Source organism: Lathamus discolor, chromosome Z, assembly GCF_037157495.1.
Source record: "Lathamus discolor isolate bLatDis1 chromosome Z, bLatDis1.hap1, whole genome shotgun sequence".
Classification (NCBI taxonomy): Eukaryota; Metazoa; Chordata; class Aves; order Psittaciformes; family Psittacidae; genus Lathamus; species Lathamus discolor.
Genome location: NC_088909.1, coordinates 109,003,315 through 109,030,930, shown reverse-complemented (window position 1 = coordinate 109,030,930; position 27,616 = coordinate 109,003,315). Strand labels below are relative to the sequence as shown.

Genomic DNA, 27,616 nt, shown 5'->3' with positions numbered 1-27,616 from the left:
ATATGCACAAATCATGAAAATTTTTAGTAAGGGTAGGATTTCTTCATGACATATGCAAGAACTGTGCATGTCTTAAAGCAGGTAATTAATTTCAAATACAGATGGAGCTTCTGAAGCTCTGAAAGTCTGCCGGTTCACATCTGCCTATATTTTTTAAATGGAGGGATATGTGTATATACATATATATATTTATACCCAGAAGACACTGACATCTTCAGGGCTGCAGTGTTTGTGTCTGCTGATAGCCTTCTCTCCAGCTAAAATACCAGTGGATGTTAAGTTATGGTACAGCATCAGTGCTGTGAACTTCATGAAGGTAGGAGTGAGCTGCAGAGCTGTGTGACAGACATGGTGTGCTCTGCAATACCTAACTACTGACCAGGATTAATAGAGCCAATGCTGAGATACAGGAGAGACGATTTTGGTTGACACCACATATGAGAATTGTATAGGGTACGAGCTGGGGACAGGGTACAGGGATAAGAGTCAGGGGAGTGATCAGACCTCTGTGTTGGGCATATCAGTTGCCCGCTGATGTCGTTTTGTTGTCTGGGCCAGCATGGAAATATTTAGCTGCTGTTTGAAAAGTGCCTCGAGATCTTCCTGAGGAAGGAGGTTTCTGTAGATGGCACATCATGAAGAGGTAACCTGGCTGTGTCGGGTTTGGTTTTGTGCAAGGAGGGCAACCTCCATTTCTGTTGAGAAGAATACGTTTAGGAATGTTCCTGTTTGTTTCTTGTGTTAAAAATTCAAATCTTAACTATTCCAGTGGGTGCAGAGCTAATAAAATGGTGGCATCACAGGAGATGAGGCTGTGTCAATGTGCAATTTGGGACCTCTGTTTTTCAGAGTACTGATAAAGTAATTTGAGGTGTGTCTACTCACAGACGTAATATCTTCTTTCCTTCATGGGCAGATGTTCACATTCCAGGGTAAGAAAGCCATTTGTGCGCCATACAACCCACGTACCTTTATTCCAGAATAACAATGTCTGCGCACCTGAGCTAATCGGGAAGAGAAGTACCAAAAGCTTCAGCTGAGGCAGTTTAAACTGGGTATAAATCCTTCATCCCCTTTTCCCCTACCTAACAGACAGTTGAGATATAGTTTGATTTCTTTGTATAAACTGAAATAGGCCTTTCTTAAAGAAAACCTGAGTGTCTGTACTAAAGGGCTGCACAGCTTTCAGTGTTTCAATGCTGCTGCAAGTTTGTGTGCAGACAAGGCCCAAGAGAGTTATGGTGAAGCTATTAGAAGGGGAAGTGATTCTTTTTTTCTTAGACTGATTAAAATTCTTTGGGCTTTCTGTTTGTTTGTTTTAAAATACCTATTTAGCTTTTAATTAACATGTAAGAGAAAGGAAGCTGGTTAAATATTCAATACCTCCTCCCTTTCAATTAAGGTAGAACAGTACACAATGCATGATGAGGCCTCTGGGAAGTATGGAAAAACAGAGAAGAGCAGGCTCCTGATTATCATTTTCAGGGGGACTGGAAAGGTGAAACCCATCTGATTATTATTAGCATTAATAATAATAATGTTGAAGCTTTTTCTTTAACATCAGCAGTTTAAAAATACAGTTACTCTTTAGAACTTTACGTGCCAAGTTTTGCCTCTAAGTACCTTCACTTTTCCTATCCTATTCCTTATTTTGAGGGCAAGGATGGGGGACTTCCTAGAAAGTCTTTTCAGTGTCTTAGTGGAGAGGCTGCAGATGCTCAAGAAGTTATTCTTCATGTTGCATGCCCTTATTTTCATTTTGATGTGGTTCTTTCAGTCCCAGAGAGTCGGCAGCCTCAAACATACAGCCCTGAAAGCTCAGCCGAGCAAGTGGGAACTGTTGCCGCCATGCTCTGTGCTAGGGTCGAGTCTCTTCCCCTTTTTCTTTTCTCCCCCTTGAAAAATCCAGTTACCTTCTGTCTATTATCCCTCAAAATTGCACTTAAACATTTAGAAAATAATTCCTCAGTTAACGAAATTATTTGGGAAAATATACTAGTATTTATAATTCAATAAATATCCTCCCTAAACTTTAATTCCTTCTTCTTGAGCTTTTGCACCCTAATTCCTCTAACAAAACATTTATTTTGTTAGCAGTCCTGTTTAAAACAGAATTATATTAACAAAACAAAGACAGACCATTTTATATTGAGGAAACAGCACAAACCACTGCCCAAAAAGTGATTTTTGTATTTTTAAGTATTTTTAAGCTTGCTGTTTCTTTTAGTGTGATGAGACAAGTTACCTGTAGAACAATACTTTGTTTTTATCAAGAACTGTACAAAAAATATTTTTTTAATACTTATGTTACGCAAACATATTTTTAAATGGAATTGCTGGCACCAATAATCAGTTGTATAAATGTGCATGTCTGAATGAGTGGTTGCCTTTTTTTTTTTTTTTTTAAGGACTAAGATGCTAAAATGCACAGCTATTGGATAGGTTTCATATGCTGTGACTTCAAGGTTTACTGGATATAGGAATGCATTAATTTTTTAAAAAAGAAAGAAATGTTTTGCAAAAAGATTTCTGACTGCATATAAAGCAAGACTTTCCTGATTCAACTTTTAAATTACCTTATTGTCATGACCTACTCGGAAATGTATGATGACAGGACGAGTTTATTAAGTAACTGTTTTCTTATCTGATGAGTAGTAACCTATTTAGTGCTATGGCTTTTTATTTTCAAAAAAACCCAGCTTATTTCCCACATGATTTTTCCTTCCAAACACATAAACACTTGAGTAGCTTTAAGTGTATGTCTGTGATTACTCATCAGTAGAGTTAATGATGTGTATTTACTGGCTGGACTAAAACAAGAATTAGTCCAATTAGTTCAATAATTGGTTATTTAACAAATACTTCCTTAATTACTGAGAGTCCATTTCTACTTCAACTGTAAATAATAGAAATTCTCTCATTAGTTTCTGCTAAAGTGATACTTTTTTCTTTTTTAAAAACTTTGTTTCAGAACCCTATTCACATAAATTAGAGGAAAATTTCACAGTTCCAGAGGACAATCAAAATTGCACCTTCTGTCAGAAGGTTCATATTTAAGTCAAACTCTTATCCAGATGAACTTAATACCTTGTGAAAATTTATTTTATTTTATTTTATTTTATTTTATTTTATTTTATTTTATTTTATTTTATTTTGTTTTGTTTTGTTTTGTTTCGTTTCGTTTCGTTTCATTTAATTTTATTTTTATTTTTAAAGGAAAAAGGCCAAAAGAAGTAGTATTCATATATCTGGAAATACTAAAGTTTTGTTATCTAGAAAATTCTGTATGATTAAAAGTTATGTGAGCAGTCTAAAACAGAAGTCTTTGAATTGGTTGACCTTAGAGCTGTATCCTTTAGATGCAAATTTCACTAATGTCAATTTTATCTCAGTTGGATATGAACTATATCTAGTTACAACTAGCCCATGCCATAGAATTATAGGAGATGATAAAGACTGGTGTGCAGAAGATTTTGCCTGTGGATTTGGGAACAGGGTCCTGCCCAGCTAGATAGCATGGACTTCCCATTGTAAGAAGATACAAAACTGTATAGAGAAGGCACCAAACTGTATAGAGAAGGCTCTACCTAACCCTTTATCAGCTTGTTTCTAGTCCTTCTATGATTAGTGCATCTTCAAGAAGGGATAGAGGGAAAGAAGGGATAAGTTCGGCAGAGGATGTGCAAGAGGAGCTTTCCGAGGGTAACATGGAGACATGGGGTCTTGTCTGCAGGAGGCCATGGTGTAGGCAGATACTTTCCTAAAGTAGAAGCAAATACAAGTCCAAGTGCTGTGCCCATGGAGTTGTGTAGATAAGCCTCAATCTTACACTTTCAGAATATTTTTGCTTGGTGGTTTTTTGTTTGTTTTTTTTTCCCTCCAGATTCTCTGGAGCAGTTGTACAGGAAGGACAATACTGATAAAAAGAAATAGCAGTAAATCACTAACTTTTTCCTTTCTCCTTTTTTAAAGGTGAACATACCCAAGAAACCAATTCACCTCATTCGCTGAAGAAGGATGTGGAAAACATGGGGAAAGGTAAAATAAATAAGGGCCTCTTACGTTATAAAACTGCTCTTTGTTTTAATAGAATATGAGGATAATAGGGGGCACTTTTGTTCTGCACCATATTTTAAGCTTGTCAAATAACATATGAATAATATATGGACCTTTGGGTGGATATAATTGAGATTAATGCATATATATCAATCAATACATGACACTGTAATATAATACTTTAAAATAATATATTACATTGATTTATATTCATGGCTTTCTGCACAAAATCTATTGTAGGTCTATGCAACACTTTTTTTTTATAACTGCTTAAATATTTTGTCTTATAATAATGAATTGCTCTGCAACTATTCTTTCAAGAATTATTTATACAGATTAGCAAAACCACTTTTCTTTTTCCTTTGTTAGAGGAACTCCAGAAGGTTTTGTTTGAACAGATCGACTTACGGAGGAGACTAGAACAGGAGTTCCAGGTGTTGAAAGGAAATGCGTCTTTCCCAGTCTTCAGTAAGATACACATCTGTGGTTTTGGTGTTATTTATGGGTGGTTGGGTTTGTCAGATTGTTAAAGTGGGAGAGGTGTGTTCTCAGTTGTGTTGCCAGGATCTTTGCTTAGTTCTGCTGAAGCTGATGGTACTTTTGCCTTGGCTTTTCAGACCTTTTGAAGGGAAAATCTGAAACTGGATGTCTATTTAATGTGTATTTTACTGATTTTGATAACACTGAATACAGTGAGTAGACAGAAACATGTCTGGTGCTTCTTGGGGTACAGCAGTGTCAGTGGTCTTAACCAGTTTTTTGGAGGCTTTTGAAGACAAGGTACTTGATAGTTATGTTTAGGTAGTTCTAGGTGACGATGGAGAATTGATGTGGCCCCTGTTTAAGGGACAGAAATACCTATTTGGACTTCTCTTGAGATGGGCTGTTTGAGATGGCCTTTCCACCATGACTGATGAGCAGGGTGTTGCTGTCCAGGGGTGATGGAATGTGTCTGGCATGTGTTAAATAAGAGAAAACAAAATAGACACTTAGGGTTTTCGTGAAGCTGCCAGAAGGTTACACTGCATGCACAGGGAGAAAGTCTCATTGACTGAGACTTTCTGAATTATGCTGGCATCGATTGGGAAAAACATGCTTCCACGAGAAATCCCACATAGTTCAGGACAATGTAGAAGACACAGTAAGGGCTCTTATAACATGCAATGGATGTAATGTTACGGGCTCTCCTGACATTTGCTAAACTGTTAACTCATACATGCCTGAAATGTCTGACCAGCACTCAACACAAAACTGCCCTCATGTTGGTTTATCATGATTTCTTGAAGAGTTCAGAAACTCAGTATTGTTAGACCTCTAGGTCCCTTGGTAAAAACTCCAGGGACAAAACCCAGTATTGGTAGGTCCCACAAAGTAAGCAGGTCAGCCAGAACCCACTGCTGCAAGCTGAGTGTTGCATTTCCCAGGAAAAGTTGGGAACACAGACGTCATTCTCCTATTATTTAAAGAAAATACATTTGTCCCCTGTCTGTAGCATCAGATAGGGTAAGTTCAGGGAAGCAAAGAAGTGCGAGAACTCTAGCAATGACTCCATCTTTAGCCCAAATATTGAAAGATGTAGACAGCTTCATAAATAAAGGAGAAGAGCCGCCTGAGGTGATATGGGTATTAATGAAAGGAGGATAACCTCATCCTTCAGTATAAATTCAGTCATTACTTGGGTTTGGGAGTGAGGTAATTTTAAAATAATTTGTGTTGATCAAAACACTGATGTGTGGTATTGGTGAAATGGCATCTTGGAATTTTGCCATTCAGGTCACTTATTTATCCTTTTGTTCTTCTACAGTAAAATTAATGCTCTGTCATTGCCATGTAAATAAACACTGCAATTAAACCACATGAAATACAATTCAAATAAAAGAAAAGAACACGTACGGCTGACCAAGGAAGTGGCGACTGTATGCTGGCTTGAAAAATATGTGGTTTCAAGGTACCACAAAGTAGTGGTCAATTTTCTTCAGGATTAAAATAGAAACCAGATAATGTGCAATAAAAAGTATATACAAGTGACCGTAAAACCTATTTACAGACTTAGATTTACCAAAAAAACCCCACCCCTCCTCCACATATAATAAAACAAGAAGGGTCTTTGTAAAGCAAAGCAGCGTAAAATCCAGGGTAAAAGTGGTTTGTCCTCTAGAACAATACATGTCGTAGCAAAAGAGAAGAGGTCTGTGCCAGGCTTGTGCTGCTGCGGGGGGCTGCTGCTTTAGGTCAGATATTAGAAAGTGTTTTGCCAAGGTTTCCCAAGTCCGTATCTGTGTGGGGTGGTGTTGGATAGGGAGAAGCTAGGCAGAGAAGTCTTCAGAGAACCAGCTAAAGGAATGTTGAGGTAAAATTAAAATTGTGTTGATGTGTTTATCATGGCTTGGAAACACCTGAGGCTGTAGGAGGGAGCGAAGAGCAGACAGGTAACAGGGTTTATATCCGTCGTGGTTTAAGCCCAGCCAGTAACTCAGAACCACACAGCCGCTCGCTTACTTCCCCTCCGTTCTTCCTCCCCCTGCTCCTGGAGGGATGAGGAAGAGAATGAAAAGAATGTAATTCCCATGGGTTGAGACAAGAACAGTGCAGTAACTAGGGTATAACAAAACCACTACTGCTACCACCAATAATAATAATGATAAGGGAAATGACAAAGGAAGAGAATACAGCCGCTCACCACCTGCTGACTGATACCCAGCCCAACCCAAGCAGTGATCTAGCCCTTCCAGGTGACTCCCCCCAGTTTGTATACTGGGCATGACGTGCTGTGGTATGGAATACCTCTTTGGTTAGTTTGGGTCAGGTGTCCGGTCTCTGCTTCCTCCCAGCTTCCCCTCTTTCATGGTCTGCCGTGAGACTCGTGAGACTCAGAAAGTCATTGGTCAGAGTAAACATTATTTAGCAACAACTGAAAACATCAGTGTTAGCAGCGTTGTTCCCAGGCCAAAAGTAAAAAACACAGCGCTGCACCAGCTACTAAGAAGGAGAAAAATGACTGCTACTGCTGAACCCAGGACAATATCCTATCCCTCTCTGGCTCACCACATCAGGCTGAGCAGCAGTGGGGGCTGGATTTCTGTCCCATTCCTAAAGCTGTTGAGGACAGGACTAGTCTGCCAGGGTAATTCTCAATCCCACAGGTGGTGGTGGTTCTCCCTGTGCTTTGAACTGTCTGTGGGTAAATAAGGAACCTTTGTTTTTTAAGTTTTCTCAACCTTATTTAAAAGGGAGGAAATGCATCCCTATTCAGCTATGTGTGAGATGTGGAAAGTATCACTGTATCTCTCTAGAAAATGCCTCTCTTGGGTTACGTGTAATTAACTCCAAAGTCACCTTTTTGTTTTGGGTCTTGCATTTGGAACTGAGTGCATTTGGGGTGTTTTACCTTAATAGCCTCAAAACACCACCCACAGTGGTGCCATGCAGTCTTGTGTGTAAATGGCGTTTGGTTTCCACAGTCTCCTCATGGAAATCACTGCTAAATGAGAACTGATCTTATTTGCAAACTCATTTAGCAGTAGTATGCTGCACACTTCTCTGTGACTTCTTGTACCTGCTTGAAATGTGGACCGTGATGATTTATAAAGCAGCCGACCTTGTCTTCTGCTGTTTGTACCTTTATTTTTTATATTGTTGTACTTGAAAGCTGCAGATGGGGCTTTCCTTTGCCTGTAACATCTCTCAATGCAGAGATCACTTGAAGAAAATAAAAAAATGAAAAGGTCAGATCACTTGAAGAAAATCAAAGAATTTGCTGTCCTGATACAAATATGAGCACCTGTGCATGATGTCAGCGTGTTCCCTCAGAACCCTCTTCTGTTCTGTGCCTTTGGTGTTGGCTGGCACGCATTTTGTCCATGTGCATTTAACAATGTGGCAATAAAATGGTGGAGACATAGTCTGGATAGTTAAAGTATTTAATTTTGTGTTAAGAAAGCTATTTAAATATTCATGTCTTTTCTCTTGGGTACTGCTTATGGCTTTGTCTGTAAGCATTCAGATTCAGATAAATGCCTCCAGAAAAAAAACAAACAGCTATCCTTACCATTAACACCCCATTTCCACTGCAAGCTTGGATATTTGCAGTGCAGGATTGAGCAAGATTTTTGAGCTTTTTTTTTTTTTTTTGAGAGGTGATGAGCCTGTGAAGAGGCAGTCAGGAGGAAAGTGTCAAGGAGAGAAGGAATATTTCTCCATGTAGCCTACTCACAGTGAAAGTGGAGGACCCCAGTCATAGCTGGCACAGATATGTCAGCCCTTAGTGACCAGGATAGGAAGCAATCACCGTTTTATACCGCACAGTTTTTTTGGAGCTAGGAAGAGGGGAATTGCAAACCTGCTTTGTTTCTGTTGGCTTCTTTTCCCGGTTGAGTTGGACTAGAGGGAATAGTCTGAAAAATTCTGTGGGCATTTACTTGAAATTTGAGAAACTTTTTATAGGATGATGTTGTCATATCCTTTTCTGTGTGACTGAGCTGGACTCCCGATGGTTTCAGCCAGATAAATTTTCTCACTCTTTCTTTGTTTAATTGATATTTTTTTGTTGTCCTGAAGTGCCTCCATGCCTTATAAACAACAGTATTTGGTCATCATTCAGGGAGGCAAAATTCTTGTGTGAAGGAGGACAGAGCTCTGCCGCCTTGTACTTTATTCTACCGTGTTCCTATGCCCACACTTAATGGCGGTATGTGCTCTTCCCCTGCAGGAGAGATACATCCTTCCTCTCCATCGCATCATGCCATGCCTGCTCATTGGTTTCCTGCTCCTGCTTTTGGGGTTGAGAAGTTGTCACAAAGCTGTGTGACTGTGTCCCAGCATGACTGTTTAATTCTCTTAATTGGTTAGTCGTAAATAAACCTTTTTAGCTGCCTTGGTCTTGTAGTTGTTCTCCAAGCTCTGTGTGTTCAGATGCTCCATGCTGTTTTCTGTTGGCATTCACCTTGCTATTTTCTGTACTTGTTTCCTGATTCAGAATGATACTGGGTGGAATGGATTTTCTTTCCTCCTCCATTTAATAATCCACCACTGCACTCAGGTCTCCATCATGCAGCTCTCCATGTTATTTGCTTCCTGTCGATAGTTTTGTTCATATTTTTATTTTTCCCTCCCTCCAACAGCAGTGTTATGAAAACAGACCAGCAGTTAATTTTCTACCAAATCAAGTTTTGTCTGAAATGGATAGAGAGGAGGAAAATAAGGGAAGGAAGAGCTAGTGAAGCAGGAAGGCTGGTCTGTGCTGTAACCCAGCTGTCACGAATCAGTCTTTCAAAGACTTTCTGCCTTCTGCTTTCCATGTCACTGTTTATAGAGCTTTAGTCTGGGTTTTGTTCAAAGCCATCAGCACGATGTTACAAACTACAAATCAAATCGTGCATCCTTGAACACCTTGTCTTCTCACACGTTGGACATTGCTATTGATGTCAACAGATTTATGCCAAAGCAAAGGGGAACAGCTTTTGCGCTTCTCATCAGCACTGGTAGACGTTTGACTAATGACTGCAGAGCCTTGTCCATTGAGAAGAGTAACTGTGGGAATAAATGCTAGCAACAGACACTTAGCAGAATATATTTGCTAATTGTGAAATAACTGAATCTGTTTTTTCCACATCTCTTGTTTGAAGTGTCCTCTACTAGATAAGTTTCTATTAGGAACATGTTTTAATTGGGTGAAGGGCTTTGTAGTCTTTCATGGTTCCTTAGTAGTGATTTGGTTTGATTTATCTTTATTTATATGAATTCTACTGCGTGGTCTCGATTTTAACTACTGCATCTGCTTCTTTTTTTCCTCTTCTTGCAGATAATTTTCAAGATCAGATGAAGCGGGAACTGGCGTACAGAGAAGAAATGGTACAGCAGTTACAAATTGTAAGTTTGCTTTCTCTGCTAAAAATGTTGTAAACTGTTGCTTTATGTTTTTTCAGTGCAATGCTCAAACTTTCTGTTTGTGAGCCATGTAGATGTACTATTCCCGAGCTCATATTCCTGAGCTCAGCTGGTTTAGAGTCTAATTACCTGGAGATTTACTTTCATGCGGTAACCAGATGGGTCTTCATGTTTCAACTAAACGAAATGCGCTGACTCAATGCTGAGAGGTGCTTCTTCGGAGTGAAAAGTGAGGACTGAATCCGTAAACCTTAAGCAGTTAAATGTTTCTACCTCATACGAGTTGCCAAGGGGTGCATTTCAGCCCTTGGTAGGGAATCTGTTCAGGGCCAACTTCTCACTGGCAGATAAACCTCAGGATGTGTCTTTGTGAAATTTCAGCTGCTAGAAGAAGTGCTTAACTCAGCAGTAAAGGATTGAGTTGCCAAAACACAGCTCAGTGCAGACATGCATTGCTGTTGGGTTTTTTGCTTGTTATTTTTAAAATCAAGAGGGATTTTGCATGTGTGTGTTAGTGCAGCTCTGTATCATTGTAACAACTGTGCTGTTTTGAAAACCTGACATACTTAATCCAGTACAAGCAAGGGGTGTAGCATATAAAACTGTTTCTTACTCAGATACTGTTTACTGTAAGAGGCATGTTAACAAATGAGAGGCTATCAGCATGCTAATAGTGCTTTTTCTGTGATCAGTCTGCTGTTATTCAACAGGGAATTTTTGAAGCAGGTTTGCCAAATATCCCCACTTACCTGGATCCAGTCTGTGCTTGAACATCTAAATTTTCCTTGTGGTTGTCACAGAACCTAGTGCAGGGATGGCATTCTCCAACTTTCTGGTACTGTCATTTTCTAATTGATGGGTTGGGACATAAAAATAAAGCTGAAGGCCAAGATTGTCAAACTTGTGCACCTATGTTTAGAGGCTTTTAGGAGTGGCCTTATTTTTAGAGCTGCCGAATGTTCCTGCTCCCTGTTCCTGCTGACTTCAGGGATTTCAATGAGAGATGGAGGGTGCTTGAAGGAGGTTGTTTATGGAGGGAATTCAAGTCCAGAACATCTTTGGAGATTTTTTCTGCTGCTTGTCTCCACTCCTTTTCTTTAATGTGTCCAGTGGTTAGTGTTCCCCTTTGTCTCCCAATGCCAGGAAAGGACTTGGCTTGATCTGTGAATTGCATTGTCACAGAAGCTGGTAACTAAGATGCCATCCTGAAAAGTACTTCCCCTGCTGCTTTGGATTTGAGGCAGGTGACCTGTCTGATTCCTCCTGTGAAGCACATTTTAACACAAAGTTTGTGGCCCTACTTCAGCCTTTATCTCTTGTGTCAGGTGAACCTGGAGCTAAATCTGCCTCTTAGGAGAGAATGGATCATCTCTGCCATTCACTTTGTGGTCCAGTTCTGAAGTAGTTTCTGAAACTGGATGTTACCAACTCCAGCCAGCTGGTCTACAAGAAGTGGAAAATCACAAGTTTCAATGTAGTGCTTTTTCTTGGGCAGGAAAAGGCATATGATCATGTAATTCACACGTTTTTATGGTGCATGCTACAGAAAGACTAATAGTTATTTGATCATTGAACAAAGTTGTCTGAATGTACTTATAGTGAATAATTTCAACATTTAATGTGCTGCACCAGTAGTTCAGGACCCTGTCAGTGATTGTGGCTGCCTAAGTTTAATTATCACTAATGGAAATGTTGTCACATCATCAGTAAGTCTTTATGCTCACATTTGGGTATCCCTCCTGATACTGGTGAGACAGGTTGTGTCGCAGTGAGACAACTAAAAGGATGTTTGCATCTGAAGAACTGAGAGACTGCTGCAAATAACAAGTGTGTTTGTTTAAGATGGGTGCAGAAATCTTCAGGGATGTTTTGGGTGGTAACTGAAATGGAGTCAGTTGCTTTAATTCATTCACATGAATACACCTTGTGTGCTTATATGTAGAATTAAGATTGCTGAGCTGAATGTGCTAACTCGTTTGGCCTTTTTGGGTAATGGCATAGATGAGTTAGAGCTTTTAGTGCAAGAAACACAAAAACCATGGTTACTTCTTAATTTTTTTGTTCATTTGTTGTTTTGTTTTTAAAAGGGGCAGGTTGTTTTGGCTTGTATGTACATGAGATGCTCTAGTATTGCTTTAGCAGAGCTGCCCACAGCTCATTTTCTTGTTAACATTGAAGTGCAAAGATAAAAGCAGAAGTCTTTACTGTATACTTAAATCTTAATTTTACTTGCTGTTTCACAGCTGTATACCTTTGTATTATTAAACTAAAAATTTACGAGTATAACTAGCTGCAGAACCTAGCTTAATTGCTGTGTTTATTTTACAAACAATATGAATGGACAGAGTCAGTTTCTTTTGGCTCTTCTCACCACGGAAGGATTATAAAACATCAGTTAGTCCTTTCTGAAGACTTGTGCATGATCTTGAAGGCGTCTCCCGTAACAGGGGGTACCAGGGGCAGGTTTTGCGGCAGTGATGGTTTTGCTCACCCTGCATTGGAATTCCTCAAGCTACATAACTGAGTAGTCAGACTTTAAAATAAACTGCCTTGGCATGCTTGATGTGTCAGAAAGGTCAGGAAAACAACAAGCTGAAGCTAAGCATGAAAAAATTAATGAAATATAAATTGTATTTGAAAACTTCCTCTTGCAAACGCCCACCATAGCCTGACTTTTACATGGAAAGGACTGACGGAAGGTGGCGGGTTTTTTTCTCCTAGTAACGCGTTTTTTCCCCAGTTCTCGGTGACGCTGTGGAGCTGTAGTGCAGGAGGCGATGACGAACGGCCACGCGTGGGGGGCAGCTCTTGGGGCGCTGGCGCAGGCTCCGGATGCCCTCTGCCGCTCCCCGACCGCCACTGCACCCCCAGCGCCGGCTGCGAGGCACCTGGCTTCAGTACGCCTCATTAAAAACCTCCGTTACAGCAGCGTTTAATCAATGGGGTTTTGTTTTAATGTTCTGTCCCCTCCGGAAAAAAAAAATATATATATGTATATATATATTTTATGGCTTCCTGAAAGTCAGGAGGAAAACTGAGATCGGTGGGAAAATGGGAAGTTGAGTCGTGTTCTGTTACATCCTCTGTGATAGATGTTGGCTTCTTTGGACATAACCCGACTTGGTACGTAGCTGGAGCAGTGGGTTATTGTGAAGCCATGAGCAATTTATGTTGAGAAAGGATTTGGTCAGAGTGTCTTGAGCAGCTGCTGGGAAGTGCTAATCAAATAACCATGGAATGGTTGAAAGGGATGTTAAAGCTCATCCAGTTTCAACCCCCTGCCACTGGCAGGGACACCTTCCACTAGACCAGGTTGCTCCAAGCCCTGTCCAGCCTGGCCTTGAACACTGCCAGGGATGGGGTAGCCACAGCTTCTCTGGGCACCCTGTGCCAGTAATTCTGGTACTGCAACCTGTTTGTGCCAAGGTCTCAGCCAAGTGCCAAGAAACAACCAATCATCATGTTTAACAAGAAAAGAGGTCTTAAATCTTTGAATGCACTTTCCCTCCTCCCTCAAAGTACTGTCTCCTGAATTAGCTACATACAGTGCGTGTACTTGGAGGTCTTATATAAAATATTAATTTTATATATGGATTTAGGCATGGATCATTTGGCTTTTGCTATTCAGCTATACAGAAAGGGCCCCCAAGAAGAAACCAATGTCAAGCACACTGGGGTAAGTTCTAAAATGGCACATGTGATACGGCCTTAGAAGAGCTCACCTGCCTTTTGAGTTGTTGGTTTCTGGCCAGGGTGACCAGAACTCATATGTCAGGACAGCCAAGCCAGTCTAACAAAGCACTGAGTTGGCTCCTGCTTGAGCTTCTGCATCTGTCTGGTATTGTTTTCTGAGCATGTGTTAGTGGATCACAGTTTAAAAGCATAAACTTTCTTCCTAGCTGCCACGTGGGAGAATGATTAGAAGCAGCATTCCCAGTACAATGATTTTTTATTCCTTTTATGTTTTGGTAAACCCCATGTAAAACACTGTTACAGATAGGTAGAACACTAAGCTAGTGTTTGTTCATTTCCTTTTGGGGGTCCCTTACAAGCAGTTTGTTGGTTCCAAGGAAGCATAGACCACAGTTGTAATGTATCCATCAGGAAAGACTAAGGTGATGTTCATCACCCTGCTCCCATAGTTTATGTAACTAAGATCAGGTACTGATCAATCCCAGTAACTTCACATAAGGGTAAAAGGCAGCAATTTGGCATGTTAGAAATGTGAGAAAGGCAGTCCTTTGTCTATCCAGCTCCAGCGGAAAGTGTTGGTTTGGTTTTGTTTGGGCTTTTTAATTTAGTTAGACTCCCATGAACTGCATTCCTCCTTCTTAGCCTACCTCTGGTCTGATATTACTGTTCAGAGCTCATAACTGGATCCAGCTGGAGCTCCTCTGATATTTGATGGCCTTACTTACTAAGATTCAGTGCTGCTTTGAATCAGCTCTGTTCTTCAGAGGCAGACAATAAAATTAATCTGGAACTATCTATCTGCAAAATTGATTTCTATTTCTCCATCATGTTTCACCCTGTTCTTTAAGGATTCACAAGAGTGTTTAAAAGAAGAAAAAAAGGTACCATGTGGTAATGCTGGTAGCTCTTCAGAGGTATGAGATCATGTTCCTCTGGGTCCTACTGTAATTAAGAAAAGCACTAGTAGGTTTAATTCCCATTTTAGGTTGTATATAAAAAGCAGGTGCTTTGTACAACTAATATATTCATTATACAAACAAGGAATATCCACATTTTTGTATGCAGAGACATTGGTCGCTGCATGCATGTTATTCCATGTTTGAAAAAGTTGAAATAGGAAACAGCAGTGCTTTATTAGGATTTCTGTTTTGGTCCTCTGCTTAAAGTGGTCCAGCTAGATTGATTGACCTTGGTAAGAATGTTAGAGGGAAACATCGGTTCAGCACAATGGCTCTTGGATTTTTTGAGCTGCATCTTGTGCTGAAGTGCCTGCACACAGACACACGGATAATAACAGATAGAAGAGCATTTCTGGAAACATGTTCACTGTATTTTGCAGACTCCAAGGCAGATTTCACTTCCTTGCCTCCCTCCTCCAAACCCAGAGAGATGTTTATAATTTTTTCTCATTAATTTTTTCACCTGTGCTTTAGTAGTTGGGATGATACTGCAGGTCTATTTCTGTATGTTCGGTTATCTGCATTTGATTTTTTGGTGAAGCTTCTTTGATGTCCAAGTGTAGCAGGGATGAACGTGTGCTTTAGAAATGAATCCCAAATCCTACCCACTTATCTGTGCTTTGGTTCATGTTGTGCCCCAGACTCAGAGCTTGCAAACTGGATTCCTTGAATGAAGCAAAAGGAATGTGTTCCAGGAGTGCAGTTAGGAGTGTGCTGTAGGACAAGCCTGTCTTTATCAGAACAGACACCATGGATGCACAACAGGGGAATGTATTGTCATGAAAAGCCCTAAATATATTCTGCTGCAGCACTGGAGTTACCAGATGCTCTTCAGATGTGTAAGATGACATTGCAGATGATTTAACTCATGAAGAAGGTAGTTATTTCCCTGTTAGACACCCATCTCTCCCAGTTTCATTTACTACCAGGAGAACGGATAACCCAACACACATTGAAAAGACACTGATGTACCAAATATATCAGAGAAGTGGATTAAGAACAGTTAATTTCTGACAGAATGTACCCCATTATATTATCTAGGTCAGTACAGCCTGGGAGATGTCCTATATAGTTGGTAGCCATACAAACTGGTGTTGCCTGTTGGACATCCTGAGTGGGAGGGAGAAGGAAAGCAGTTGGTGAAGCATCGTGGGTCTCAGATGAAATGTGCTTGTTCAGGCAGTTTGTTTGTGGCTCCTGTTTGAATTTCAACTGTAAAAATGGGTGATCAGGTAAACAGTTTGTTTGCAGACATCTCTGCTGCAATTTGGACAGGAGTTTTCCAGCCTTTGCAAACACTGTCCTGGAGGCAGCTCTGTTTGAGAATATGGTGGAGGAAAGAGCTCTGGTTTTGGGGGGGGAATCTGTCAGCAAGCTTCCTGATAGCTTTTCAATTCTGTCAAGACAAGGGGTTATAAGAGTAGTCAGACAAAACATCTGGATCCTGGGTCTTCTCAGGTCATTGGTGGTTTTGGCCTCTCAGTTCATGCACACACATTTCCCTTTCCCCAGGGCTGTATAGTGTGGGAAGCAGCATGCCCCTATGAAAGGCTTCTGCTTTCATTCAGCCAGATGGCTCATCTTTGCAGATGCTGCTGCTTCCTGGTGTTGCTGCTTTCAATCAGATTGACCTCCTTTCCTGAGAGATGAAAAGGTTAGCTCCTGAGCTGCAGCTGCTCCTTTCTTTCCTCTCATCCTGAGCCTTCCCTACTCTTTTCATTATTAAGGCAGGCAGGGATGGATACATCTCTTCATGTAATTGCAGATACTACACTTTACACCAGCCAGGAGACATGCTGAGCACAATTCATACAAACATCCTCACAGACTGTGGGCATAATGTAAGTAAAAGCAAAACAGGGATATACAAGAATGCGTGTTAGGTGTATGGTCAGTAGATACGGACGTAAATTGACATGTTTTCAGCTGTGTGGGATAGGTTGCTTCAACTCTATGCGTTTGCCTGGCTCTTCCTTTTGCTGTTCATGCAGGTTAAGGCCTTGCTCCTGACTAAGCTCATCATATTTGTCATCTTGCACTAACATATTTGACATTATTTCTGAATATATTGTGGAGTGCCTGACAGCTGAAGAAGGTCACCTCAGTGTGCAACAGTGTCTAGGAATGGAGAGACATAGATTTCTGATCCCAACCTGAATTCCTCCAAAGGTCCTTCCAAAAGGCAGCATCAAGGAATAGTGAATTTGTAGTCGCTTGGATTCCCAGCTATGGAGAAATCTCAAAGCAATTTAGTTTTGCTGCATTCTAAAGGCCCAGCATTGGAAAAGAGCAGCCCCGAACCATATTCCCAGTAGCCAGCAAGCACATCATCCCACTTTCTTGCTAAATATATCTCTGTTCCCTAATATGCCTATGTATGTTCTCTGTTTTTCTCTAATTATTTGTTCCACTTCAGTGGCTTCCCTCAGATTGATGCAAGTCAGAGATAACTATTAGGAACTTCCCAATTATGGTGCTATAAATACATGAAGCCTCATACTCCCAACATGCTATATTTTGGCTGTGCAGAGATCAATGCATGTTGCTTGCTCTGTTACGAACAGCTGATTTTTGTCATCTTGCAGGCAGCATAATGGGTGGTGGATTTAATTTTTGACAGCAACTGCTAGAAACAAAATATTGGAAGACATCTTTTACATTGGATTTTAAGATCTGTTGTTTTAATTTGGGCCATTTCTGTTTTGTTTCTGAATCAACATTCTTGTGGTTTTGTAAAGAGCTCAATCTTTTCATTTAAGGCACTGTTTCCTAAAATGATACAGGGAGGAAAACAAAACCCTTCATCTGCAGGGATTCCAGTTTAGAAGTTTCATTAGCCAAACCTTGGCTTAAAGCAGTGGCTTTGTCTCTGTGTCATTGCAGATTCCCTATGCAGCAAGCTTGATCAGGAAAGAAAAGCTCGGCACACACCTCAGCAAAAGCTAAAGGTGAGCTTATGAAAGATGAGACTTTATTCTGTCTTACCTGGATGTCATGTTTTTCTTAGCAGCCATTGCAAGATTAAGGAGATCATTCTTTGGCTTGATGTTACTGATTCTGGTCTAAAAGTTCTGTCTGTGAAGGTGTGCTACTGTCTAAAGCTGATAATTGACATGTCACATAAATTCCTCCCACTGGGGTAGGACGTACTGCTCAGAGTTGACCACTGAATGAATCCAGGGCTCATTGCTTGAGCATGTGCTTCAGCTCTGGTGAATAGTGGTGTAAAGGTCATGTACCATCAGTGGAAGGAGGGAAATACTCTGGCATTCAGAAGGCACTAAAAGTTCACACACAGACAGGTAGAAATGAGGTTTTCTGCCCATAGTGGAGCCTTTTCTTGAGAAAGAGCAGTGTATTTTGGGAGCTTTACAGAACAACACAGACTCTCTGTCTTCTGTAGCTCAGTCTCCTGCAGAGGGCAGTTACCCTGCTGCCCTTGTGCAGGATATTCCCAAACCCAACACTGCATTTTTCAGGAGTGTTCTTTAGAAGCATTCAGTTAAAAGAAGCACCATCTCCATCACCATGGTTGATTGGAGATTCCAGTTTCAGGTGCTACAGCCTCAACATTTAAACATTTCCTCTTTTTCTGGTAAAACAAGACATGGAGAGGCAGAAAGCTGGTAGCCCTACTACTGTGATGTGGTACAAAATACGGCTTGTGGATTTACTGAAAAGATCCCTGAGGTAGAGCAGGTGAATTAGAAGAAAAGAGCTATTCATAGGTAGAGGTCTCAGTAATGCACAAAGTAGAGGTTCTCAAGAGAAAATCTGGAGCATCTGAGAAGGTGTTGATAGTATAGATGATGGATGTTTGCCTGAGCTATGGAAGAAGCAGATACTTAAAACATTAGGAGTTAAGTATAGTTACCATATAACCAGTATCTGGCCTTGAGCTCTGTCTGCTGAGATAAGGGGATTAATCTAAGCATCAAGTTGGTCTGTTTTGCCTCTTCTGCATACTTTATTACTGTCTGCCAGCATTTTTCAGTTGAGTCTCATTAATCTGAGCGCTGATTTAAAATAAATTCAGTGGTGTTAATATCCCAAATAGAACAGTACGCTTCCCAGATGAGAAGCAGCAGGTCCTGCCCTGAGTGCCTTGTCCAAAGCACTGATTTACAATAAAAGTCTGCCTGAGGATGGCAGCATCAGATGAACGGCACCATTTGTTCCCATCATAAGGTTTTCATCAGCAGACAGTCCCTGCAAGGAAGGTGCTGGCATCACAGCTACGAGCATTTCCTGATTATTTGCTGCGAGTGTGGAGGATGGATGTATTTCTCATGCTGTTTTTGTTTCCAGTGGCACACCATCCCCGCAGACAACAGGATTTCTCTAAGTAGGCCCTAGTGTTTTTGAAAGATTAGTTGTTACTTAACTGCTAAGCTAAATCAGTCAAGCAGAGAATCACAACTATATTGTTCAGAAGCAATTGCAGATTCTCCATGTGCCAAGCAGAAGAGAGAGTTGCCTCAAGAAGGAACGTGTATGCATACACATACCCACATCGTACACCAAGGAGGTGAAAACCCTGTGCGTTGCAGAGCAACTACTCAGTTAATACTCAGTGCTTCTCTGCTACCCTTGTTGGGCTTTGTGTTCCTTTCCACAGCAGTTCTTGTTGTGTTTAGTGGTACTTCAGTCAGTTACAAGTTGCACTTCATCTTTAATTTAAAAGTATTTCCACCTGGCTCTACAGATGCTCACTAGCAAATTGTCAGAGGATGCTTCTGGAGCAGGTGATCTACATGTATCCCCTTTTCAGGGATTGCAAATTAATGTTATAATTCTGTGAGTAAAGAAATCTCAGGCTTGGGTTTAGTGTTGTAACATTTTCTCTTTTTTCCTTGTTTTTTTTTGTTTCAATTTGCAGCAGCACAGGATCTTTTGCCGCCGTTAACCTTCTAAGTTATTACTTGCCAGTCAGAAACCTGACTTGTTTAAAGACTGAAACAAAATGGAAGATTGGGGATACAGGTTCCTTTGAACCCGAGGACAAGTGACCTCAAAGCATCATGGACAACCATGTAAAATAGAATGTAGCAGCCATTTATTAGTAAAAGCAAAACAAAACAAAAAAATTAAAAAAAAAAAATGCCTGTCCTGGATCTTTTTTGGTGGTACCAAAGTTTAAGTCTTTGTGTTTTTAGAAGGACTACTGAACCTGATAGAGAAAATGCTTTCAATGAATCGTACGGATAAGCTGTGAAAGGAACTGATGCTCCTTTCAATGCCACAAACACTGACGACATCTGTCAGTTCATCTTTTGCTTTTGAATTGTGATTGTTTTATGGAAAGAAATGTGTGTCTTACCAGATGGGCCAGAACCACGTTTGGATGGATGGATGGATGGATGGATAGGGCAGAGTTAGCCATACACAGTGCTTTTTAAAAGCAGACTGGAAATTCTCACACCCCTCTCCCTCGGCCCTCTCCTCCTCTGGTATTTTGCCTGCTGTATGAATTAACGATTGTACTCCTCTGGAAATATTTTACAATTTAATATTGAGTGTAATTAAGAATATAATCGCTGTTATCAAAAAAGGTATTTAACTCTGTTGTAGTTTCTTTATCATTCATGTGGAAAAAAGTCTATAATAAAAAAAAGAAAACTATGAGATCATAGTTGAGCTTCGCTGTAATTTAATGCTGTGATTACTCCACTAAAGAAAAGAACTGGGAAATTTATCCCTAAGAACATCTTTTTAGAAGTATTTTAATTCACAAATAACGTGTCAAAGTATTCCGTGGCAGAAATCCTCTGCCTTTGGTTATTTAGAAAACATTTGGAAGTACATTTAGTGAAATTTCAGGATATTCCTTGTGGATCCACAGAAATAAAGGGAGACATGCCAAAGTGAGTTGACTTCTGAAGACCACAGCAGCAGTATTCCAATTCTTTTCCTGAATGTGCAACATTCTTGTCCATAGTGGCAACACCCCAATTACTAGGGCTTTCCTGTGTGAAATTCCTGCCCCCAGGAAATTCCAGTCGTGGTGTCATCCCTGAGCATACAACAGCATAGAATGTTGTCCACACCAATACAGCACCACCAGATCCGAAAGCAGTTTCAGCCACCCCCAGCATTTGGATGTGCCCCAGAGGTGCTCTCTCAATATTCTCCCCATTCCCAGCAAATCCCTGGGAGATTCAGTCACCTAGTTTTATAGTTCCTTATATCCTAACAGATCGGGAAGGCAGGGAGGGGAAGAAGGGCACAGCCTGTTTTCATGCCCTTCCCTGCACAGTTTGCTCACACAGTATGTGAGCTGGCAGTACTCAAACACAAGACTCACTGAGCTGGCACCATCATGGCTTTTGAGCATGGAAAAAAGCAATGAAAGCACCAGAAAAGCTGGACCAGGTCAGACCAAAAGTTCATCTGTGCCAGTACCCTCTTCCCAATAATAGATGAAATCAGATACTTTCTGAAAGCATGCAAGCAGTTTGAATTATATTCCCAGAATATAGTTTTAGCTTCTAATGATTTACTGCTCATGGGGTTTTTTGATCTAGACATGATGTCTTGTTTTTAATAACCTGCAATGGATTTTTTTACTTACACAAACTCATCCAGTGACTTTTTAAAACCTAGGCACACTTTTAGCAGCTTACAGCATCCTGTGGCAATAAGCTCCACAGCTTAAATGCAGGCTGTGGGGGAAAAGCAAACCAGCTTCTGATGTAAAGAGCTGCCATCCTTTAGCCTCATTTTACGACCTGAGACCAGTTGCCAATTGACATCTGGCAGTTCCTGTCCACTTTTCTATGTCAGTTGTGATTTCAAAGGCATCTATTGAACTTTTTGGTTGTCTTTTTCCAGGTTGAAGAGTCACAGTCATCACAGAATCACAGAATGGTTTGGGTTGGAAAGGACCTTAAAGAACATCCAGTTCCAATCCCCTTCTATGGGCAGGGACACCTTCCACTAGATCATGCTACCCAAGACTCTGTACAACCTGACTTTGAACACTGCCTGGGATGGAGGATTCACCACCTCTTTGGGCACCCTGTACCAGCTCCTCACCAGTAAAGAACTTCTTTGTTTTATCCAAACTGAACTTCCTCTGTTTAAGTTTGAACCTGTTTCCCCTTGTCCTGTCACTACAGCCCCTGATGAACAGTCCCTTCCCGGCATCCCTATAGGCCCCCTTCATAGAATCATAGAATCATAGAATAGTTAGGGTTGGAAAGGACCTCAAGATCATCCAGTTCCAACCCCCCTGCCATGGACAGGGACACCTCACACTAAACCATCCCACACAAGGCTTCATCCAACCTGGCCTTGAACACCGCCAGGGATGGAGCACTCACAACCTCCCTGGGCAACTGATTCCAGTGTCTCACCACCCTAACAGGAAAGAATTTCCTCCTTAGATCCAATCTAAACTTCCCCTGTTTAAGTTTTAACCCGTTACCCCTTGTCCTGCCACTACAGTCCCTGATGAAGAGTCCCTCCCCAGCATCCCTATAGGCCCCCTTCAGGTACTGGAAGGCTGCTATGAGGCCTCCACGCAGCCTTCTCTTCTCCAGGCTGAACAGCCCCAACTTCCTCAGCCTGTCTTCATACAGGAGGTGCTCCAGCCCCCTGATCATCCTCGTGGCCTCCTCTGGACTTGTTCCAACAGTTCCATGTCCTTTCTATGTTGAGGACACCAGAACTGCACACAATACTCCAGGTGAGGTCTCACAAGAGCAGAGCAGAGGGGCAGGATCACCTCCTTTGACCTGCTGGTCACGCTCCTCTTGATGCAGCCCAGGATATGGTTGGCTTTCTGGGCTGCGAGCGCACACTGCAGCCGGCTCACGTTTATTTTCTCATCGACCAGCACCCCCAGGTCCTTCTCTGCAGGGCCGCTCTGAATCTCTTCTCTGCCCAGTCTGTAGCTGTGCCTGGGATTGCTCCGACCCAGGTGTAGGACCTTGCACTTGGCATGGTTGAACTTCATAAGGTTGGCATCAGCCCACCTCACAAGCGTGTCAAGGTCCCTCTGGATGGCATCCCTTCCCTCCAGCGTATCAACCGGACCACACAGCTTGGTGTCATCGGCAAACTTGCTGAGGGCACACTCAATCCCACTGTCCATGTCAGTGACGAAGATGTTAAACAAGACCGGTCCCAACACTGATCTCTGAGGGACACCACTCGTTATCGGTCTCCAGCCGGACATCGAGCCATTGACCACAACTCTTTGCATGCGGCCATCCAGCCAGTTCCTTATCCACCGAGTGGTCCATCCATCAAATTGATATCTCTCCAATTTAGAGAGAAGGATGTTGTGTGGGACAGTGTCAAACGCTTTGCACAAGTCCAGGTAGATGACGTCAACTGCTTTACCCTTGTCCATCAATTCTGTAGCCCCATCATAGAAGGCCACCAAATTGGTCAGGCAGGATTTCCCCTTAGTGAAGCCATGCTGGCTGTCACCAAGCACCTTGTTGTTTTTCATGTGCCTTAGCATGCCTTCCAGGAGAATGTGCTCCAAGATTTTGCCAGGCACAGAGGTGAGACTGACTGGTCTGTAATTCCCCGGGTCTTCCATTTTCCCCTTCTTGAAAATGGGGGTTATATTTCCCTTTTTCCAGTCATCGGGAACTTCACCTGACTGCGATGATTTTTCAAATACGATGGCCAGTGGCTCAGCAACTTCATTCGCCAGCTCCTTCAGGACCCGCGGATGGATTCCATCAGATCCCATGGACTTGTGCACGTTCAGATTTTTAAGATGGTCTCGAACCAGATCCTCTCCTACAGTGGGCCCAAGGTCTTCATTCTCACAGTCCCTGCATCTACCTTCTAAGACCTGGGTGGTGCAGTCAGAGCCTTTGCCAGTGAAGACCGAGGCGAAGAAGTCATTCAGAACCTCAGCCTTCTCCAAATCCTGTGTAGCCAGTTCTCCCGAAAGCTTCCTCAGGGGGCCTATTTTGTCCCTAGTCTGTTTTTGTTTGCTACGTACCTGTAGAATCCCTTCCTGTTATCCTTAACATCCCTGGCTAGGTTTAATTCTAACTGGGCCTTAGCCTTCCTAACCTGGTCCCTAGCTTCCCAGACAACATCCCTGTACTCTACCCAGGCCGCCTGTCCTTGCTTCCATTTTTTATAAGCCTCTTTTTTCCTTTGAATTTTCCTCAGCAGCTCCTTATCAATCCAAGGAGGTCTCCTGGCCCTCCTGCTGCACTTCCTTCTAGTTGGGATGCAGCACTCCTGAGCTTGTAGCAGGTGATCCTTGAATATCAACCAAGAGTCTTGGCCCCCCCTGCCCTTCAGGGCTCTATCCCATGGAAAGTTACTAAGCAGGCTCCTGAAGAGGCCAAAGTCTGCTCTTTTGAAGTCCAGGGCAGTGAGCTTGCTGCACGCTCTTCTCACTGTCCTGAGGATCTCAAATTCAACCATCTCGTGATCGCTGCATCCAAGGCTGCCCTGGAGCGTCACATTCTCAACAAGCCCTTCCCTGTTGGTGAGCACAAGGTCAAGCATGGCACCTCTCCTTGTCGTCTCCACGCAGCCTTCCCTTCTCCAGGCTGAACAGCCCCAACTTTCTCAGCCTGTCTTCATACAGGAGGTGCTCCAGTCCCCTGATCATCCTCGTGGCCTCCTCTGGACTTGTTCCAGCAGTTCCATGTCCTTTTTATGTTGAGGACACCAGAACTGCACACAGTGCTGCAAGTGGGGTCTCATAAGAGCAGAGTAGAGGGGCAGGATCACCTCCTTAATTCCTCCAACAGAAGCAGTCCCATAGCTTGTAGCCTTCATGCACCTTTACCTGATCAGCCATATCCTTTTTGAGATGGAGAATTAGCTATTAGAGTAGTCAAGATGGAGGATACTATATAGCTAATAGTACAGAGTGACTTGATGATACTTTCTGTGATGAATGAACTTGACTGTATTGTGGTGGTAAGATGTCTTACCACTACAGATCAAAAATTTTGCCCAGACATAAAGTAATCCCATTGCTCAATAAGAAATTAACTGTGCTAATGGCTTCTGAGTGCCAGAGCTCCTGGATGTGGTCAGACGTGCAGAGTAACCCATTGTCCCTCACCAGCTGAAAACCAGCCTGTTCAGACCCAGGAGCAGAAACAAAGGGTCTACAGCAGATTGATTTGTTTTCTACTCCCTGCTAAAGCAGTGCTCAGACCATCATGTTCCCCAGTGACTTCCATCAGCAAGTAAATAGTGAGTGAGTAGTGTGTTGCTGAAGTTGTGAAGCTGTGTATTAAATGCACAGTTCACAGAAATGACAGAGTGGATATGCAACAAATAGTTTCAAATGGAACATTCAAAGTTAAAATGTCCAATTTGCTCTCAGTTAAGCTAAGCTCCCCAATCAGTAAATGGAAACACCACTTGTCTGGTTTGTAACTGATCTACAGACTGCAGCTGCAAATATTATGATGGAACATATGTCCCAGAATTAAGCATGAATGGAGTGTTTTGAATTAAAAAGTCATCCCTTGAACTGATAAAGCTCAAGAACATGATCCTAGAAAACAAACACAGGGCAGCCACCGCCTAGACAAATCTACTTTGGTAAACAGCCAACAAAGCTTCTTATTACCATTTGCTTTTTGTTTGCTTTCCTCTTGTGCCAAAGTTTGCACACATTACAGTGATGAGGATCCCATAAAAAACTTGTGTTTCACATACTCAACCCTCAACCTTTACACCACCTTGCATCATAAAGGAAAGACAAAGAAAAGGGTACAGAAAGATTTACCCAGTAGCTGATACGGCTGTTCATGTCTTAAACCTACCCTAAGGCTGTGTCTATACTAACGTCCCCTGTACTTAACTCACCTGTATAGTTAAAGCATTGCAGTGGCCCTGACAGGGTTGTGCTTGAGCCCGCTGATGTCCTAGGCAGCCGTTCTCAGCATGGCTGGTAAGTCAACCTATACTGCAGCCATTCCCAAAGGCACTCTGGACATGGCCACCCTGAGCTGAAAGATGAGGGCTTTGTGGTGTGGGTACAGCTCTTCAGTGCCATGTGGGAATGGCCCCAGACACGGTTAATTTACTGGTACAGGTTAGCCCATATGGGTACCGTCCTTGCTATAAAATAAGAGTTACTGTGGAAATTAAGCATTCAGATATTCTTACACCTGACAACACCTTTAAAAAACACTTGTGGTTGACCAAATAATCACTTCTACAGCTGCTACCACAAGAGAGGAGAAAGGCAGCAGGTGTATTACACATCTTAGTTTTAGCCTTTCTTTTATCAAAACCCCAAGAGAATGGCAAAAACCACAGCACAGGCTACTGAGCTGTGATTTGAGTTTTCCTGGGTGCTTGAATAGACAATAAACAGATTCAAAAGGCTCATTAGCAATTGATGGTCATTTTATTATTCCCTCACAAAGCTGTGTTTCCATGAACTGCCCACAATGTCTCCAAACTGAGCTCTGTCCTTCAGATATGAAAGCACTTCCCCAGGACTCAGAACCTACCCAGTTTGGTTCCAAGATACTTTAGCACAGTTATTAATGTTGAAGAAGTAGTGCACCAAGAAAAAGCACAAAGATATGTGATTTCCCTTACTCATGAGCATTGGACCCTCTTATGGGAATGTATACATTTAGGTGCCTTCAAACCATCTCCCTCAGGTTTTTTTTACCTTTTGTTTTACTTGTTCTAAGATGGGAGGTGCAATTCAGTGACTCATAAACAAGTTATTTGAAGTAGAAAGTATATGTGAGCATTTACTGCTCTTCAGATGGACCATACCAACAAGTACATACCTTGATTACTATAAAAAAGTTATCTCTGCATGAATTGGCCAATTAAAGATGTTAGCAGTGAAAATTTGGAAGTTTCGTCTGAACTGGGTATGGCAAGCAGCACAAGGCCCTGCTATTTAATAGTAAATAAAATGTTTGTGTTGTTTGTGCTACTGAGCAACTCTTGACTGTTCCTGTGCCTTTTCTCTTCTGTGAGAGGTTGAAATTCAGACTTACGCTAAAGTTATTCTTTCTTTTCCAATACTTTTAATAAATCTTCAAGGAAGTTATAGAATCACAGAACCCCAGACTGGTTTGAGTTGGAAGGGACCTTAAAGCTCATCCAGCTCCAACCCCTGCCACAGGCAGGGACCCCTTCCACTAGAGCAGGGTGCTCCAAGCCCCTGTGTCCAGCTTGGCCTTGAACACTGCCAGGGATGGGGCAGCCACAGCTTCTCTGGGCACCCTGTGCCAGTGCCTCAGCACCCTCACAGGGAAGAGCTTCTGCCTAAGAGCTCATCTCAGTCTCCCCTCGGGCAGGTTAAAGCAATTCCCCTTGTCCTACTGCTACAGGCCCTTGTCCGAAGCCCATTTTGTATAAATTCTGCAGTGTACAAAAATTAGCACCTCCTCAGCAAACTTGTATTTTTTAGGCTGTATCAAGAAGGAATTAACAAAAACAAAGCCTGGCAATTGCTCTGACCCTCTTGGATAACCACTTTCACCCCACTGCTTTCACAGCAGAATCACTCTGCTAATCAAAACTGAGGGAGAGCTCCGAAAGGGTATCTCATTATTTGTCTCATCTCCTCTGGCTTTTCTTTCCCCTAAGGAGTTTATCCATGGAGTTTATGCCCAGATGAGCATGGCAGGGTGGTTGGAACTAGATGATTTTTAATGCCTCCTCAACACAAACCATCCTGTGATTCTAAATGTTGTTTGACACAATTTTACTCAACTGGCTTGGATCATTCAGTACTTTTTTGAGAGATTTTTTTTTTTCTATGGTAATGCACACACCAATGTCATACAGTCACAGAATCCCAGACTGGTTTGGGTTGGAAAGGACCATAAGGCTCACCCAGTTCCAACCCCTGCCATGGGCAGGGGCACCTTCCACTAGAGCAGCTTGCTCCAAGCCCCTGTGTCCAACCTGGCCTTGAGCACTGCCAGGGATGGGGCAGCCACAGCTTCTCTGGGCACCCTGTGCCAGTGCCTCAGCACCAATTTATGTTTTATTTTGAGCTTTCTGTTTGATAAAGAGGGAACACACTGGCACCTGCCCAAGTG

General features: G+C 42.0%; 1 protein-coding gene across 1 annotated transcript in view; it reads left to right on the top strand.

Moving 5' to 3' along the window:
* SKOR2 (SKI family transcriptional corepressor 2) overlaps positions 1-19,539 on the top strand; it is a 26,453-nt gene extending 6,914 nt beyond the window's left edge. The window contains exons 4-8 of the mRNA XM_065662663.1: positions 3,973-4,038; positions 4,426-4,524; positions 9,857-9,924; positions 17,478-17,542; positions 19,477-19,539. Of these exons, the coding sequence (XP_065518735.1) occupies positions 3,973-4,038; positions 4,426-4,524; positions 9,857-9,924; positions 17,478-17,540 (296 nt within the window). The 3' untranslated portion in view covers positions 17,541-17,542; positions 19,477-19,539. The remainder of the gene's footprint in view (positions 1-3,972; positions 4,039-4,425; positions 4,525-9,856; positions 9,925-17,477; positions 17,543-19,476) is intronic.
* The last annotated feature ends 8,077 nt before the right edge of the window (positions 19,540-27,616 follow it).